This window comes from Anneissia japonica, unplaced genomic scaffold (assembly GCF_011630105.1).
Source record: "Anneissia japonica isolate Jap-2015-1 unplaced genomic scaffold, ASM1163010v1 scaffold9013_len99286_cov115, whole genome shotgun sequence".
Lineage (NCBI taxonomy): Eukaryota > Metazoa > Echinodermata > Crinoidea > Comatulida > Comatulidae > Anneissia > Anneissia japonica.
Genome location: NW_022688095.1, coordinates 83,192 through 99,621, shown reverse-complemented (window position 1 = coordinate 99,621; position 16,430 = coordinate 83,192). Strand labels below are relative to the sequence as shown.

General features: G+C 36.1%; 1 protein-coding gene across 1 annotated transcript in view; it reads right to left on the bottom strand.

The window, feature by feature from the left end:
• Window positions 1-4: 4 nt before the first annotated feature.
• The window catches only part of LOC117121275 (cytoplasmic dynein 2 heavy chain 1-like), a gene marked incomplete at its 3' end in the record, with an annotated part of 54,940 nt that continues 38,514 nt past the window's right edge, over window positions 5-16,430 (bottom strand). Inside the window, exons 29-47 of the mRNA XM_033266411.1 lie at window positions 15,659-15,840; window positions 14,546-14,728; window positions 13,805-14,028; window positions 13,352-13,473; window positions 12,512-12,723; window positions 11,963-12,139; window positions 11,022-11,109; window positions 10,361-10,568; window positions 9,543-9,828; window positions 8,942-9,040; window positions 8,589-8,749; window positions 8,226-8,472; window positions 7,670-7,821; window positions 7,250-7,394; window positions 2,649-2,922; window positions 2,082-2,222; window positions 1,568-1,800; window positions 777-999; window positions 5-124 (exon numbers count right to left, since the gene is read on the bottom strand). Coding sequence (XP_033122302.1) covers window positions 5-124; window positions 777-999; window positions 1,568-1,800; window positions 2,082-2,222; window positions 2,649-2,922; window positions 7,250-7,394; window positions 7,670-7,821; window positions 8,226-8,472; window positions 8,589-8,749; window positions 8,942-9,040; window positions 9,543-9,828; window positions 10,361-10,568; window positions 11,022-11,109; window positions 11,963-12,139; window positions 12,512-12,723; window positions 13,352-13,473; window positions 13,805-14,028; window positions 14,546-14,728; window positions 15,659-15,840 — 3,477 coding nt within the window. The remainder of the gene's footprint in view (window positions 125-776; window positions 1,000-1,567; window positions 1,801-2,081; window positions 2,223-2,648; window positions 2,923-7,249; window positions 7,395-7,669; window positions 7,822-8,225; window positions 8,473-8,588; window positions 8,750-8,941; window positions 9,041-9,542; window positions 9,829-10,360; window positions 10,569-11,021; window positions 11,110-11,962; window positions 12,140-12,511; window positions 12,724-13,351; window positions 13,474-13,804; window positions 14,029-14,545; window positions 14,729-15,658; window positions 15,841-16,430) is intronic.

Below are 16,430 nucleotides of genomic sequence, written 5' to 3'. Positions count from 1 at the left end.
CTCCATCCTTCCATCCATTGGACCGAGCAGCGCTTGTAGAAGGCAGGGTTACTTTTACAGTTGACTGCAAACATAGGATTTGCACAGTCCATTACCAGGACAATATGCAAATTGATTTGAATTCCTAGTCAAAAAGCAAAAACAAGTTAAAAGTTAAAGCAAGTAGACCAAAGTATATAGACGTGGAGAGATGAGAGTAGCTGGCACCAGTTTAGCAGGTAGCTCAGACATGAAGAGCCCCTTAGGGAAGAAGCAAGATACTGCACAAGCTAGTCAACACCTTAAGCACTTAGAGACTTCTGTATAAAGTGTTACATAAGTCTAACTACATTACATTACATTATTTTATTTCATTTCATTTATTTGTCTCAAACAATTAAAATGTACATAAACAGAAAAAGAAAAGAGCAATCACAAAAGTACAAAAAAAACAACAAAAAAAACAAGAGACAGGACACTCCAAAAGTAAAATCAATCACTGTCGAGTGGAGGCCCTTCATGAGAAAAACACAAATACTTACAATATAAAATTCTTCAAAATGATAAAAAATCGAAAGATAAATTTTGAAATATAGAAAATGTGTAAATACCAATAAATGAGCACATTTAATTTAAAAGGTATTTCGAGATATAAAAATATTAAGATAAGCATTAAAAATTATCTGATGCTGGAAGGCAGAAAGAATTGAAAGGAATGAGACTTCTAGGAGACAAAAAGTGACTGTGGCTTAACCACTGAGTATCAGACAACACACACTATCTAAGTAACCACCTACTTGACGCATAATAGTTTGCCAAAGCCCCTCGAAACCCTTCCTCAGATGCCTTGTCTCTTATCGGCGCCAGCAGGGGTTCAAGTTCCTCGGGTGTGTATAATCCTGGAACCTCTCCAGATGACAGCAGACTGTTGATGATCTCAAGGAACTGGGGATGCACAAACTGATGATCTTCCAACATCAGTACTACCTGCTCTCCTTCAATGCCTGTCAACTGCATCACCTGAAATAATAATAAACATAATAAACAACAACAGCCTCAGAAAAAGGTTTAGTGAGTGAAGTGAGAGAACCCAGAAAATATTTATATAGCGAGATACTATCTCTTACTTATTTTATAGAGAAAAGCACAAAGAAACCAGCCATTGCTTATGATGAACTACATAGTCCAAGCGAAAACTGTAGAATTAGTGACAAAACATGCCAAATAAAGGAATCATTCACCTTAGCGCACTATATATGAGATAAAGCGAGAAAGAAACGAGGATATTGTTCATTCACGCAGGGCATATATAGGCAAGCTAGGGCAAGTCCATTATTTTTCTTTTTATGCTCGAGAGTAAGTTTCAAAGGAAACTTAGGCATGTATCGGTTTATCCAGGTAAGTATTCACAAAATAGACTTTTCTTTTAGAATTGGAATTATGTCCTAAAAGGGAACTTAAAATACATAGGTTCACCAAGGTAAGTATTCAAGAAAAAAAAAACACACAATTACATCTGCTCACAGTACATTTTATTTGTATTATTCTGACATTTATATACATAACATCCATGTTAAAGTAGACTTACATTCTTCAGATCATTTTTAAACTGTTTCAATCCATAGTTTCTGGACATCTTTGGCGTGTAGAGCTGTGCGCGATGCATAAACGACACCAGATTAGCTGCAGTCCTCCTGCCAACTCCACTACGCCCAGCAAGAAGGAGAGAGCCCCCAGGCTGGGTCAGAACCCTGTCAACACGAGCAATGTGTTCAAGAACCTCACGGAATATAAGCAGATCCAACTCGCGAGTCTCACGGCCTAGAAAACATAAAGTTTTGATTGGGACATTTCCTTATTAAAAATTTAGCTTATGATCAAAACGGGTAAAAAATAAATACCACATAATCATCCTCATTTACATTTCACTTTTAAATATAGTAAGTTTTATTGGGAATTTTTATTTTTAAATATTCAAATTACATATATACAAATCAAAGCTGGTACCACACAATCATCTTCATTTACATTTCACTGTTGTTCATTCACAAAATAGACTTTTAAATTAAACAAAATCAAAAGTGTTAAAATTGATATCTCACCATAATCAAGAACACCTTTCTCGATCACTTCTTTCAAATCTTTTGAGCTGAGCCGTCCAAGAGCTTTTCCATTCGGGGGCAGAGGAGCACCTGCACTGCTGCCCGCTTCAGCCCTTGCTCCCCATGTCACAAAGTAATTATCTAGAAAGTTATGAGGCATAATGAACAGTGAGATAGGAATAGTTGGAAGGAACAAAAACTGGATGGCAGTACAGAATATTGAGATTGCTGCCTTAAGTAATGTTTACACTTGCTCTTGTATAGCAATCATCTTTAATCACAATTGGCATTTATTTGTATGTATTGTACGAGTGATATTAATAATTGCTTTATAGTTATGACTTTCAATTTGTAATGATGCTCTCTGGGGAGAACTTGATATTTTTATAACATTTTGGCAATCCTTGGAAGGCAGCATTATGTTTTGTTTTCATGTTTTTCCAGAAATTAAATTTTAATTTGAATTCCATCAATCAATCAAACAATCGTTAAACATTTATTCAATTATTATATCAAGATACCAACATAGTTTTCAAGAGAAAAAATCTGAAGCAGTCAACAACTCACCATTGAGACTATCTAAAATGTGTCCAGCATTCCAATCCACTTGGAGAACTCCCATCAAGATGCTCTCAAATGCTGCCATTCCTTTCTCACCAACAAGTCGATCTCGGAATAGCCTCCTTGCCTCATAGGCCCACACCTCAAGGACATAGTCACTGGTACCCTCAGAGGTAGAGGCATTAAGGTCGTACCGTAGAAGAGCCAGTACCCACTGTGTCAAGTCACGAGGCGTAAATAGGTAATGACTGTAATCATCAACAGTGAATCTGGAACGCACCTGCATCAAAATTGAATGAATATTCATTTGATCATAATCTTTAGAACAAAATCATGGTGTTGCTTAAGTCTGAACAACCAAAAATCTTAAAAATCTAGGGGAGGCCATTTTTGTACGATGTTTTAAAAAAGCAATTCTAAGTATTAACATAATAAGGAGCTCTTGACTGCGAGACAACGGTAGGTTTGAGAACATAATGACATCACAAAGAAGTCATCAGCACATGCGAGAACGTTGAGTTCTAGAACACAATTTGGCCCAAATTTATGTTATGATGAGAATGGTCACAGATGAGTAAACCTGTTTTAGAGTTACGTCGTTGTCCAAATCAAAAGCTCCCTATTATGGTTAATGTTTTACCAGTTGACATGCATGGGGTGGATGACGGTAGCTACAAATCATTATACCAGCCTTAATTATAGTTTTAATAAGGTGGATTATAATTTAAAAGGTCACTGTTTTTTTGGGGCAACACAACCTTTTTTTAGCCTTATGTTACAAGGTGTTTTACAAAATATGGTAAATAATTCTCTAATTAAAACAACTTTGGTCTTTAGCTGCTTTGGTCTCCAGAATAATAAAGATAAAAGAAATTTGTTAATTTGGAACCACAGAAAAGTGGTTTTTCATCGGAGGTGGTCAAGTTCAAGTCTACTCACCATTTTAAGTAAAACCATTACATTAAGAAAATCAGTGGCGGTACTGCAGGGGCACGGGGGGAATTTACCCCCTAGAAATTTCCCCTCCCCCAGCTTGCACCCGTAGAAAAGAGGAGAAACCACAATTTGTCGGGGAGAAAAAATACTATATGTATTTTCTACATATTAGTAGACTATCTATAAATAAACTCCATCTCCTTGGGCTGCCACTTTGTCGTCGGTGGAGAAGGTCCTTATGTAACCCTGCGAGCTAAGTCGGCGGGGATTTAAAACCCTGGTAGGTCTAACTATGCCGGACAGGTCAAGGAGTATGAGAACAAACTAAGAGCAGTCCATCTGGTCCTCCAGGCTGGGGGTTGGGCTTGGTTGACAAACTCATCCCGTAAAAACATATTGTTCTGAAACTGCAACAAAGAAGAATACTACAATTAGGCTAGATAGGAACTGTGGTCGATCAAACGGCATGATGGACACTTCTTATGAAAGCTCCAACGGGGAAGTCAGGAGAGTGATGGACAGTTTCTTTAGGCCAAAGAGAGAACTTTGTATAGGAACATGGAATGTTCGCATTATCTACAAGGTATCTAAAACAGCACAAGTCATCAAAGAAATACAAAGATACAATTTGGACATCTTAGGAGTTAGTGAGTCGAGTTGTTAGGGAGACGGTTCGCACGTGGCGCCTTGGGTCGTACTGTTCCATTTTTCGAAGGGGTGTTCCATTTTGGGAACAATGGCAATTAGTCAGTTATCCAAGTAAGTATTCACAAAATAGACAGCACAAGTCATCAAAGAAATACAAAGATACAATTTGGACATCTTAGGAGTTAGTGAGTGCCGCTGGATTGGTTCAGGGCTCACAGTGAGGAACAAAGGCACACCCATTCTATATTTTGGCAAAGTAACTCTCACACTGGCAGGGTTGCATTATTGGTAACCAAGGAAAGAAAAGATTAACTCACTGAATGTTGCTCACTTACCAATCTTGTCATTGGAGGAACTCTTTATCCTCACAAGGATATTCACAAAATTTCTTGGACATCACCAAATGGTGGGGATGAAAACCAAATTGATCACATTACGATCAATAATAAATGGCGCAGTTCACTGTATTCCATTGTGCAGATGATTATAGTGATCACCACATAGTATGTGAAACTCAGGAATGTGAGAAACTGAGGAGACAAAGATTGGATGTCTCCCGTCTCAAGATTCCAGAAGTTAAGAAACAGTTCACGCTGAAACTTCAAAACAGTTTCAGTGCTCTGGAGGACACTCTTAAATCTGTAGATATTTGGCACACAGGATGTTGAAACAAAATGGGAAAGTATTAATGTTCAAACTGGCAAAATGGTTCTGAGGTGAAAATAGGCAAATAACAAGAATGGCTAACTCAACATATGTGGACATTGAGGAAAGGAAGGTCATCAGAAAAAAAATTCTCAACACAAAATTCTCAACACAATATCAATTTGAATCTTGGACCAGCTTAAAGAAGCATACAGAGAAATGAACAAGTAAGTAAAGAAAAGTGCATGTAGGAATAAAAGAATCTTCCTGGAGTCCAAGGCTGTTGAAACAAAAGAGGTTGCATGTAAAAGAGACCTAAGCAAAGTATACAAGACTACCAAGACTCTTTCTAAAATCGATTCTAATCAGTCAATACAAGTGAAGGATAAATATGGAAAACCTTTACTTCATAACAAGAGCAACCAAATAGATGGACCCAGCATTTCACTGAAATATTAAATAACCAGATACACCTGCACACCCGCACCCATCCAGATCATATCTAGACATAAACATAGAGCCGCCAACCAAGAAAGAAGTCAAGCAAGCCATTCTAGGTTTAAAAGGTGGTAAAGCCTCAGGCGTAGATTCTATTCAGGCTGAAATCCTGAAAGCCGATATCATTACAGCCACGTATGTTCCCACTGATCTCTTTACCTGCACTTGGTCAAATGGTACAATCCCTGATGATTTGAGTAAATGTCTAATTGTTAAATTACCCAAAAAGGGGGATCTAACCATCTGTGATAATTGGTGTAGCATCACTCTTTTACCAATTCCTAGCAAAGTTTTCTGCAAGATATTATATTCATGAATAGAGTCAGCCATTGACGCCAAGTTGCAACCAGAGCAAGCTGGCTTTAGAAGGGGAAGAGGATGCATCGACCAAATCTTCACTTTGCACAATATTATGGAGCAGTGCCTTGAATGGAAGGCACCCTTGCATTTAATTTTCATCGATTTTCATGAGGCGTTCAACAGCATACACAGCGACAGTCTCTGGAGAATTGTAAGTTCGTACGGTACTCCCTCAAAACTAGTACAGCTTATTAAGAGTTTCTATAACCACGTTGAATGTAGCATGCTTGTCAAAAATGGTCTTTCCGACTAGTTCAAAGTTAAATCAGGGGTTTGCCAGGGTTGCATACTGTCACCAATACTCTTTCTGATGGCAATTGACTGGGTAATGCGAAATACAACTGCAGATTCCCCAAGAGGCATCCAATGGACACCTTTTTCTAAGCTTGAGGATCTCGATTTCTCAGATGACATTGTACTTTTGTATACGAAGCACGACACGTACAAGAGAAAACATCCAGACTCTGCAGATTTGCAGAACAAACAGGCCTGAAAATCAATGAAAACAAAACAAAATGTTTAAAGATGAACACATGCCAATCAGAATCCTTTAACAATCAGTGGCAAGCATGTGGATGAAGTTGACGATTTTACTTATCTGGGTAGCAATGTAAGCAAAAGGACAGTACCAGCAAAGACATCAAATCTAGAATTAACAAAGCAAGGAACATATTCATCAAACTGCAGTCAATTTGGAGATCTCAACAATTCCGATTAAAAACAAAAGGGAAGTTGTATAACAGCATTGTGAAAGCTATCCATCTCTATGGTTCTGAGTGCTGGCATGTAACAAAATCTGACATGTAAAAATTATCATCATTCCATAATGGCTGTCTCAGGAAGATTTGCAGAATATTCTGGCCAGTAGTGATATCCAATAATGACCTACATAAGAAAACGCATTGTCAAAATATAGTAACAGAAATACGACGCCGAAGAATGAGGTAGTTGGGCCATGTCCTCAGAATGACACAACATCATATCCCAAAAGTAGCACTCAGATGGACTCCACAAGGGAAAAGAAACAGGGGCAGACCAAAAACTACATGGTGAAGAACAATTATGGCTGAACTAGAAACTGAGAATCTGAAATGGGAAACAGCAGAGAAGATGGTAAAGGATAAACAGTTGTGGAGAAACTTTGTTGCAGCCTTATATCCCAAAGGGGACTAAGTAAGTAAGTATAGATAAAATTGATTAAATGAGCCTCTGAAATCCCTAAATTGTCATATTTTTTTTGGTGGGGGGGTCCGCACCTGGACCGCTTTCGAGACATTTAAATCGACACACGATCACACTCACTTGGCTCTTGTCGGGGATCTTGCCCCCCAGATTTCAGACGCTGGCGCCGGCACTTAAGATAATTTTAATTGGAAGGGTCTTTACTTAGGGGGAAGACCTGTATTTCCAAATGTATTTATTCAAATCATTTACATTTCTTCTAGCTAGGCCAATGCAGAGCTAATTATGTGCATTTAATGTGTACTTCTAAAAGCGATGCTGCAATAATAGACACTAACCTGCTCATAGACTCGGATCATAGAGCCAGCAAGTTGATGGACTCTTGCTGTTGAGTACCACACTACATGCCTCTCCAGGCTTTGATGGAGCACAGGTCTCAGGTATGCACTGTAGATGGAATGGAGCTCATCCTGGTCAGCATAACTGAAATTACAGTAAGTGATCATCACTAATTTATGTATTCTTTTGCAGACAACAAATGAGTTTAGCTTGATAATGATGACACCAAACCATGAAAATTCCTTGGTCCTTCTTTCAATTTTATTGCGCTGCACTCTTCGTCTTTACTGCATGCAATAATGATCAATTTATGCATGAAATGAGAAGAATCAGTCTAAAGGTCAAAATAAATCTAGAAAATTTTATACAAGCAATCTAGTAATATTTAAAAAAGGTTTATTAACTCAGACAATACTTACCCTAAACAGCAAATGCGTACAATAGACGTAAATCTGGAAGTGAGCTGGTAGCGTCCTACAGTATGTGCTGCATTCATACTCGCAACAATCTGAACCCCTTCCAGACCGACCCACTCCAAGTTTGTATCATAGAACCCATTATATGTCAATAACTAAAATAGTAGACCAATATTGGTAGTGACAATGGTAGTCTCAAGTGATTTACTTTCCCATATATACTGAATGTGTTCAAGGGTACATCCAAGTCAGTTAATTTTCTGTGAGTTATTTTACATCTGGATATATTCACACCAAAATATTAATAATGGATAATATAGTGAACTATACTAGTCTATTACAGCAGTAAGTGAAGTGAAGAAGTGTACTGTGTATGTGAAAGCTTCTGTTATCTCAACGAGTCTCAAAGTATAGTGACGATAGGCCTGTATATGGTCATAATGTAATGTCATCATGACCATATTTAGGTACATATCCCATGTGTTTTAGTCCCAATTACTAATATTACAAAATATCGGCCTTATAAAGATTAACAGGAAATACACTGATATTACAATACCTGTTGCAGAAAAGCAGTGAGTTGACTGGTTCCCCACTTGTCAGGCTTTGGTAGGTTCAGATCTTTGAGGTAGAGGACCAAAGTTTCGGAGTCTTTTGGCCGGTATATGTGGCCTGTGTTGGTACTGATGACCATGCAAGTCTGCTGAAGCTTTTGAAGAATGTGAATGGGTGAGGTCTGAGCACTGCAGTGGACCGTGGCAATCTGGACTGATCGCATTTGAGAGAAGCAATGCTTGAGTACCATCCTTTTTGGATAAAGAAAAACAATCAAGTTTCAATTAAATTTTAATTTCATTGTTTTTAAGAAGCTAATTGATGGGTTGGAACTATATGCTGCCATGTTGTATGCATTTGTACTCACCCTTTGCCACAACCATCAGGGCCGACCAGTATGAATGGTTGTCGGTCTTCTGGTTTCAACCATGGCGCCAAATAATCAAAGCAACGCTGAACGCATGGCGTACTGATCACAGGTAGAGATTCGGATGATGAAAAATCATCCGCATTCAAATTTTCAGAAACCTAAATAAAATGTTAATAAAAATAATTTTGACTTTTTATCTATGTATGCTTTTGTTTTAATCCATTAGATTATTTATTTTTTAGATTTAAAGAAGATGTTAAGCGGAGTTGTATTCATCGGCTGACAGTTGTACAGCGCAGCAAGTGCCCGGTTTTACAGTAATTTTAAATTGTTTTTACGCTTGTGTATACCTGCATCTCATATGACATCAAGCTCTCCGTTCGCTCATCGTAGTAAGTATCAAGGGGTCTTCTGGAGTCAGGGGGCATCTCTTGTGTCCAGCTGAAAACCTGGAAGGTGTGAGAAATGAGTCAATCAATATCAAAAGATAAATACAGCAATACCATAGATCTGCTAACTAAACTAATGGTAGTCACAGTGTAAAACATAAACATTTGAGGTTGCTCTAGTTCAATACCTTCACCACTCTCATTTTGTTTAAGGTAGACGGTTACATTAAAGTATAGAACACTGTGTTCTATAGTAAAGTGTTTTTGTCTATCAGAGATTTTTTATAGGAAGGTCATTTAAATGCTGTTTCAATGCAGTACATCCTCACTCAGGAATCATAAAGCAGCATTCTTTTTATAGTTTTTAATATATTTTTTATATGGATAATTATTTAATCTGATGTATTTAGTTTTTTTTCCCATAAATGTGCAACTTTTAGCAGAACTTTGATAAAAAGTTTTCAGTGTTCAATATAATTAAATTGATTAATAATGAATTAAGAAGAAGAAACCATGATAAAAAAAATTATGAATTTAAGTATTTTACCAACAACCAACTTACTTCTTTAGCAAATTCCTGCCGAGTAGCTTCGTTCAAGTTACTTCCCAGACCTCTAATGAGAGACACGGTAAACTGGGGCTTACTAGCAACTCCCCACAGGTGGGACAGACCATTCCATATTACCCCCAGTTTACTGGTCTCAACTACAAAGTCATTCTTTGCTAATACCCACTGCAGACCACGGAAGAAATGATCCTCTATCCAGCCTTCTAGTTGGTTCCGGTTTTCTTCTGGGTTTTCCTTCATCCAAGACTTTACCAACTTCTTATCATCAACATCTTCCTCACTAATAATAATAATTCTGGATTTATATTCACCACTGAATAACATACAAATATATAATAATTTCTGTAAAGAAATATTCTCTACATACTGCAGTAATGCTGAACATTGTAGTTATGGAACAGCACTATATTCATTGAAGAACTCACATGAAATAGAAATCAATAATATTTGTCATTATCTTACAAAATGTGAACTGAAATGTCAGGACTTCTGAAGAGGTACTACTATTAAAAATAAAAATATAGAAATTACACTAATATTTACCCAAAAAAAATAATAATGGAAGAATGAAAAATATCAAAGACAGATTTGAAAAATTTTAATTGGAGCAAACAGTTCATATTGCATGGCCATGAGGTATGAAATCACCATACCCGTATAAGGGTGTGATATGACATTATCATGATGCCATATAAGGGTGTGATATGACATCATTATGCCTATATAAGTGTGTAATAACATCATTATGGCCATATATGGGCAAATCACACAAAGCCATTACATAAAACCACATAGTGTGAAAAGGGCCTTACCTTAGAAATATCATACCCATCCTGGAGATGGTGGCAGGAGAGGCACAGCTAAGATCATGTGTCTCAAATAAGAAGTTGACATTTGGACCAAACTGGATACGTTCTCCCGAAGGCATCGTCAACAATCGATTATCATCAAGGACTGAATTCAGTGACTCAATCCATTCAGGGTCGATATCGCCATCACAGATTATCCATGACTGAACCTCTATCGAAAAAACAATCAGATGTAAAAAATATTTGACAAAAAACATGTGGCATGATTAAATATGGTCATTGATGACATCACAACATGACCATATATAGGCACATCATGACTATATATGGGCATACAATAAAATTTGATAGTCTGGACAGGGCTCAAATCTTACGCCGGCCTAACAGTCTGTCAGTCTTAACAGATATTATATCAGATATGTCTGATGAAGTAGAGCTAGCACGGTGCTTTGAAAATCCTTCATTGATTGACCAGCTAATTAAAGGGTAAGGTACACAAAGAATCTGTCAATTATTATTATTACCAATAATAGACTGGTGAAATATGTTGTTTTAATTTCTTATTAAAGCTAATAACCTAAAGCTACTTAAATATAAAGTTAAAAACTTTATTTAAAAATTAAGTGGTTTTTTTTTTAAATATCACTGCAAAATCGTTTCATACCTTGAGGCTCCCTGACCACTTGTCTAGCACTGCTGGTCAGTACCCCATCTGACCATTCTCTGGTGTCCATATCAATGTATCCGAGTAGCTACAAGAAATAATATAAAAATATTCAAATAATATTTGTATTGATTATTTAATATATACCAGGATATAATAATGAGATATTAAGGATGTGATAAATGCCTTTTGACCATATGTGGCAAAGTCAAGCCAAACCAGTCACTCATTGCAAATCCTGGTTTAGAGATAATGGCCGAAACATGCTGGAATGTCAACATTTTTGAAATCTATTTTAGTGCACTAAACAACCTTTATATATCTATATTTCATACTAAGCTGTTATTTTTCCCATTTTCTATGTTATACCAACAATTTTTAATGATTTGATGGTTTCTGCCTGAGAATGCTCAAAATTATGAACAGATTTATTGTTCTTTAAAAAGCTGTATGTTTAAACTCCTGTAACTTCATAATGAAATGTTGGATTTAAATGATTCTTTTACCATTTTATAGCCCTCATTTTACTATTTAACCCAGTGTTGATAAATTAATATCGATTTTTGCAACGAGTGACTGGTTTGGCTTGTCTTCGCCACATATTGTGCTGTTATATTTTTCCTTAATTTACTTTGATTAGTGTTAGTATTGGATTTACTTGCATTTGAAAGTTTAATGCCTTAATTTAATGGCCCAATTCTAAGTTCTTATTAGGAAGGAATGTTTAAGATTAATTTCTGTTGTAATATTCGATATGATGTTTCAGTTAAAAGCAGTTATAAATAATAATAATAATAATAATAATAGTAATAATAATAATTAATAATAAATAATAATAATAATATTCTAAGTACTACTCTATGTGGAATACACCACAATACTTCTAATGGATTTGGATGTCTCTTATACTATTTATCTAAGCTACAAGATCATTAGCACACCTGAGTTCTTGGGATGGCTTTGGGATTCATCGTATACTGCTTCACCTGCTGCCCAATCTTGCTTAGAGCAGCACGCAACATCTTCCAAGTGGTGGACTTCCCAGACCCACTGGGACCAACCACCACAACACCTGTCCTCTGGCGTAGCTGTTCGTACAGCTCCATTGCTTTCTTTATCTGTGAAAAGTATTGCATTAGAGAAATTAAGCACAAACAATTTTTACCATGATACTTAACTTCCTAAGCCTCATAAAAAGACTTAAACCCTATTCAGACTATAAAATTTTATTTGACAAAACCATGTGACATACCTAAATATGGTCATGATGACATCAGACCATGACCATATATAGGCACATCATGACTATATATGGGCATACCACAGTTTTTTGTCAAATAGAATTTGATAGTCTAAGGCCTTAGTAATATGAAGTATCATTCCATCCAGTAATTGGTGAGTTGCTAATGGATGAGAAAAAAAAAAAACATTATGGTACAAAGTTAACGATCAGTAATAAAATTAGTATTTTACTGACAATGGCCATTTACCTGTGTTGGCATGACAACCATATTACTTTCTGCACAGACCTCTTTAAGAGCATTTGAGAGTTTCTCAAACTCAATGTCTTTGAGTTCAACTCCTAAGAAGACGTCCCTAACCAGCGCATCAAATCGTTTAGCATCGGAGAATGTCAGCTTTGAGATTGTGTTCACCCTCAAGGCCTGCACTATCAGCTTACACTCTTCGATGTTTACAGGACCTGAGCAAAGAATTCCATCAGATTTATCAGTAAACAATAGTTTCTGCGTAGGTGCCGTTACGTGCTGGAACAATCAGTCGGTTCTATTTTTGCCGTGGGGTGTACTTTAAGGAACAATGACAATTGGTTGATTTATCAAGGCAAGTGTCCACGAAAAAATCAATAGTTCCTTCACTTATTTATTTTTTTAAATTTCTTGGACACCACTCAATTTTAATAACCAAAGAGCAATAATAATGTTTGGTCTTTATAGCTAGCATTATATTCAATGAGTTTCCAAAATTAGGAAGCTTCGACAGGACGACAGTAGGATATAGAATGTAATGACGTCCCAAAAGTCATCTGCACATGCAAGAATGTTAAGTTCTTGTTGTTGCATGGATTCTAGAATGTAATTTGCACAAACTTACATTGCGCAGAGGACGGTCATGAATGAGTAAATCCGTTCTAGCTTAGCATGCAAATCGAAAGCAACTCCCCAAAGAGTAATGTACTAGTTTTGTCCTTGGTGGACGAACACATAAACTTGTACTGAGTACCCATATATTCTGAGTGTAGAGATACGTACAAACATAAAATACCAAGAGAAAAACGTTCTTTGAATACATTAAATAGTCATGTGACTTACCCTTATCGTCTGCTTCATTGGCCTGTTGCCTAGCTTGTTGCAGCCTATTACCACAGCCTCGTAGCACAGTCTTTAAGGCTCTCAGTCCCCAATCATAGTGCTGCTGGGGGGTTAAAAGCTCCCTAACAAATAAAATTTGTGTGGTTGTTAAAGTAGTTTATTAATATAAATTGCATTTATTTCTTAGAATTATCAACAAATATATAATTATAATCACTGTGTCATAAATTTTTATCTCTTTCATTGTCATCTTTCGTCGTCATCATGATCATCATCTTCCTCATGCTCCAATCTATGTCATCATGACCATATTTATAGGCATTATTAACAATCATCATTGCAAATTTTTTTCGCTAGTATTTGGGGACGTACTGAGTATTCGGTATAATACGTCAGGTAGGGCAAAATATTACTCCTATAAGGACCATTACCTGTATTCAACTACCAACTTACTTGGAGAGGTTAAAAATGGCCACAAGTTTTCTGCCTAGCTCCTTTGCTTCTTTGAAACCCTCCGAAAACAAAATGACCTCCGCAATCAGTTCAATATCAGGCTGTGACATTGCTACCGGTCTGAACAGCTGCTTCAAATTATCGGGAAGTTTCTTACGACCACCGTAACCTTTTCCAGCCGGGTTTAAAGTGATGAATATACCAGAATTTGGGTCAATATCAATCTGAAAATATATAGAGGGCAGTATATAATCAGAAACACATACATTACCATTATAAAATGCAAGATTCATGAGCCATGTATACTAAAATTATAATTATTTAGAAAGCAATATATTTCAGTTGGATGAACTGGTGGTAGCCGCTGTGTGTGCGGTGAACCGTGAAAATTCTTTCAGACTATATTCCAACTCTGCTTTTCTTGTGTTTAATCTGGAAGCTGAAATGCAAGTTAAGTGGAAGAGGCATTTAGGTCAATGGCTTCATGTGCTATCTGGTTCATGTGCATATGTTAAAGAATGAAGTACACACTCTTTGGAAAAGATCAGAGGATTGGCTCTTATTAAAATTTATCAACCAGAAAGACTTTCCTGAGAAATCCTTTATGCAGAATGAATGTAATAATATCTAAAATTCTATCCAGGGGTTTTTATATTATTTTCATGTATGTAAGTATGTGTAGTGCCATATTTGTATTTTCATGTGTAAAATGCATGTAATGAACAAACAAGTGATACTTACAATTCTACCAAGAAGTTCACAAGTTAGTTTCCTGCTTTTCATTGTTGCTTGGATTGTTTGGATCGGCGTTGAAACAGTCGACAACACAGGCTCCTCCAAGCGGTTGAACTCATCAAAACATCCCCATGCTCCGCACTTTACTAAACCAATAAAGATCCTTCCCATTGACTTCACATCAATAGCCTACATAAAACAGATAAGAATAATGGGTCACTCACAATTATCAACATTTTCACCAGTGTACAATCTCGGGGAGAGGGTATGGACAAATACGTACACTTTTTACATATGCATTAAAATGTTGATTCAAAAGAACATGTAACATTAACAATAATAGAATTTTATGACTAATTATAATGCAATCATGGATATAATACACATTTTTATGTAAACCAAACAGTAGTTTTTGTTTTCTTTCTTCAAATGGTTTTGCAAAATCAACATTTTTTAAGAACACTTTCAGAGAGGGAGTACAAACAAGCAAGTATACAAACAGTAATAAAAGATTACTGTTTGTACAGAAGTGAAAAATTATTGATAATTGTGAATGACCCCTAGATATGCAATTTCAGTATATTGTCCTTTATAACATATACAAATCTTTTAAGCAACGTACAAATACTTTAAATTAAACAGATATTTCTAAAACTTTTTCTCTATTTTATAGAGAAAATTAGACTTTTATAAGCAACTCAAATTAGAAATTTTGCATGGGCCCATGGGGACTTAACGGAGTCACAATGCAGTGCCAGTAACACCACGTAACATTTAAACGTTCTCTTTTTGTCAAATTCCCACATGATGGGTTTTAAAGAAGCCAAATGATCTCCCATTAAAACCAGAATATTTATACAAGATTTCTTTTTTGTAGATTAAAACAAAACAGATTTCTACTGAAATTAAGAATTTTTTATTAACAATATTAATTTTAAAGCCTTGTCCAGACTATCAAATTTTATTTGATAAGAAAACTTGCATGCTCAGATATAGTAATGATGTGCTTATATATATAGTTATGATGTGATGTCATCATGACCATATTTAGGCATGTCACATGTTTTTGTCAAATTTGATAGCTTGGACAGACTTTTTAGCTAAATTAACATTACTTACCTCATCACAGTTGAAGACAAGCACTTGGCGTCCAAACAACCCTCCGAGAGCCTTGACTGACTCCGTCTTCCCGGTTCCAGCGGGTCCGTATGGATTACCTCCCATTCCCATATACATTCCTTGTGTGAGAGTGAGGTAACACTTGTCAGTGAGAGGTGTGTGCACCAGTTTGGCTGCATTACCTACAAAAAGAAAATTGCTAAAAGCTTATTCCCTAATAATATTAAAGAACAATAACATAATAATAATAATAATAATAATAATAATAATAATAATAATGTAAGAATTTTAAAATTAATAATAATAACTCAAACCATAACATTTAATAAAACAAAAGAAAGTAGTTAAAGTGACTAATTTAGTGATAAATATTGAATAAAGGCAGACAAAATAAAGCACATCAAGGTTTCCAGACTATTTTATGTCTTTTCCTTACAAAGAAAAAGCAATTTAACAACAACATAACAATTTTACTATATGGAAGGACTAATGTTCTAAAATAACATTAAGCAAAAATAATAACATGTCAAACACTAATTCGACTTCACCCGACCAGTCGGGTATAGAGTGGTAAAGGACTTGTACTAAATTTTTCAGAATTAAAAAAAAATCTGAGAAAAAAAGAAAATTCTACTCAGATTTTGAGTCTAAAGAGTGCCATTTCCTGCCATCTAGGGGCCATAATCATAATATTTCTTACCTCAGCCCCAACCATGGTGGGGCTGAGGTAGTATAGATCCCCCCACCTCCTGTAAAAGTCCCTCTTCGGGAC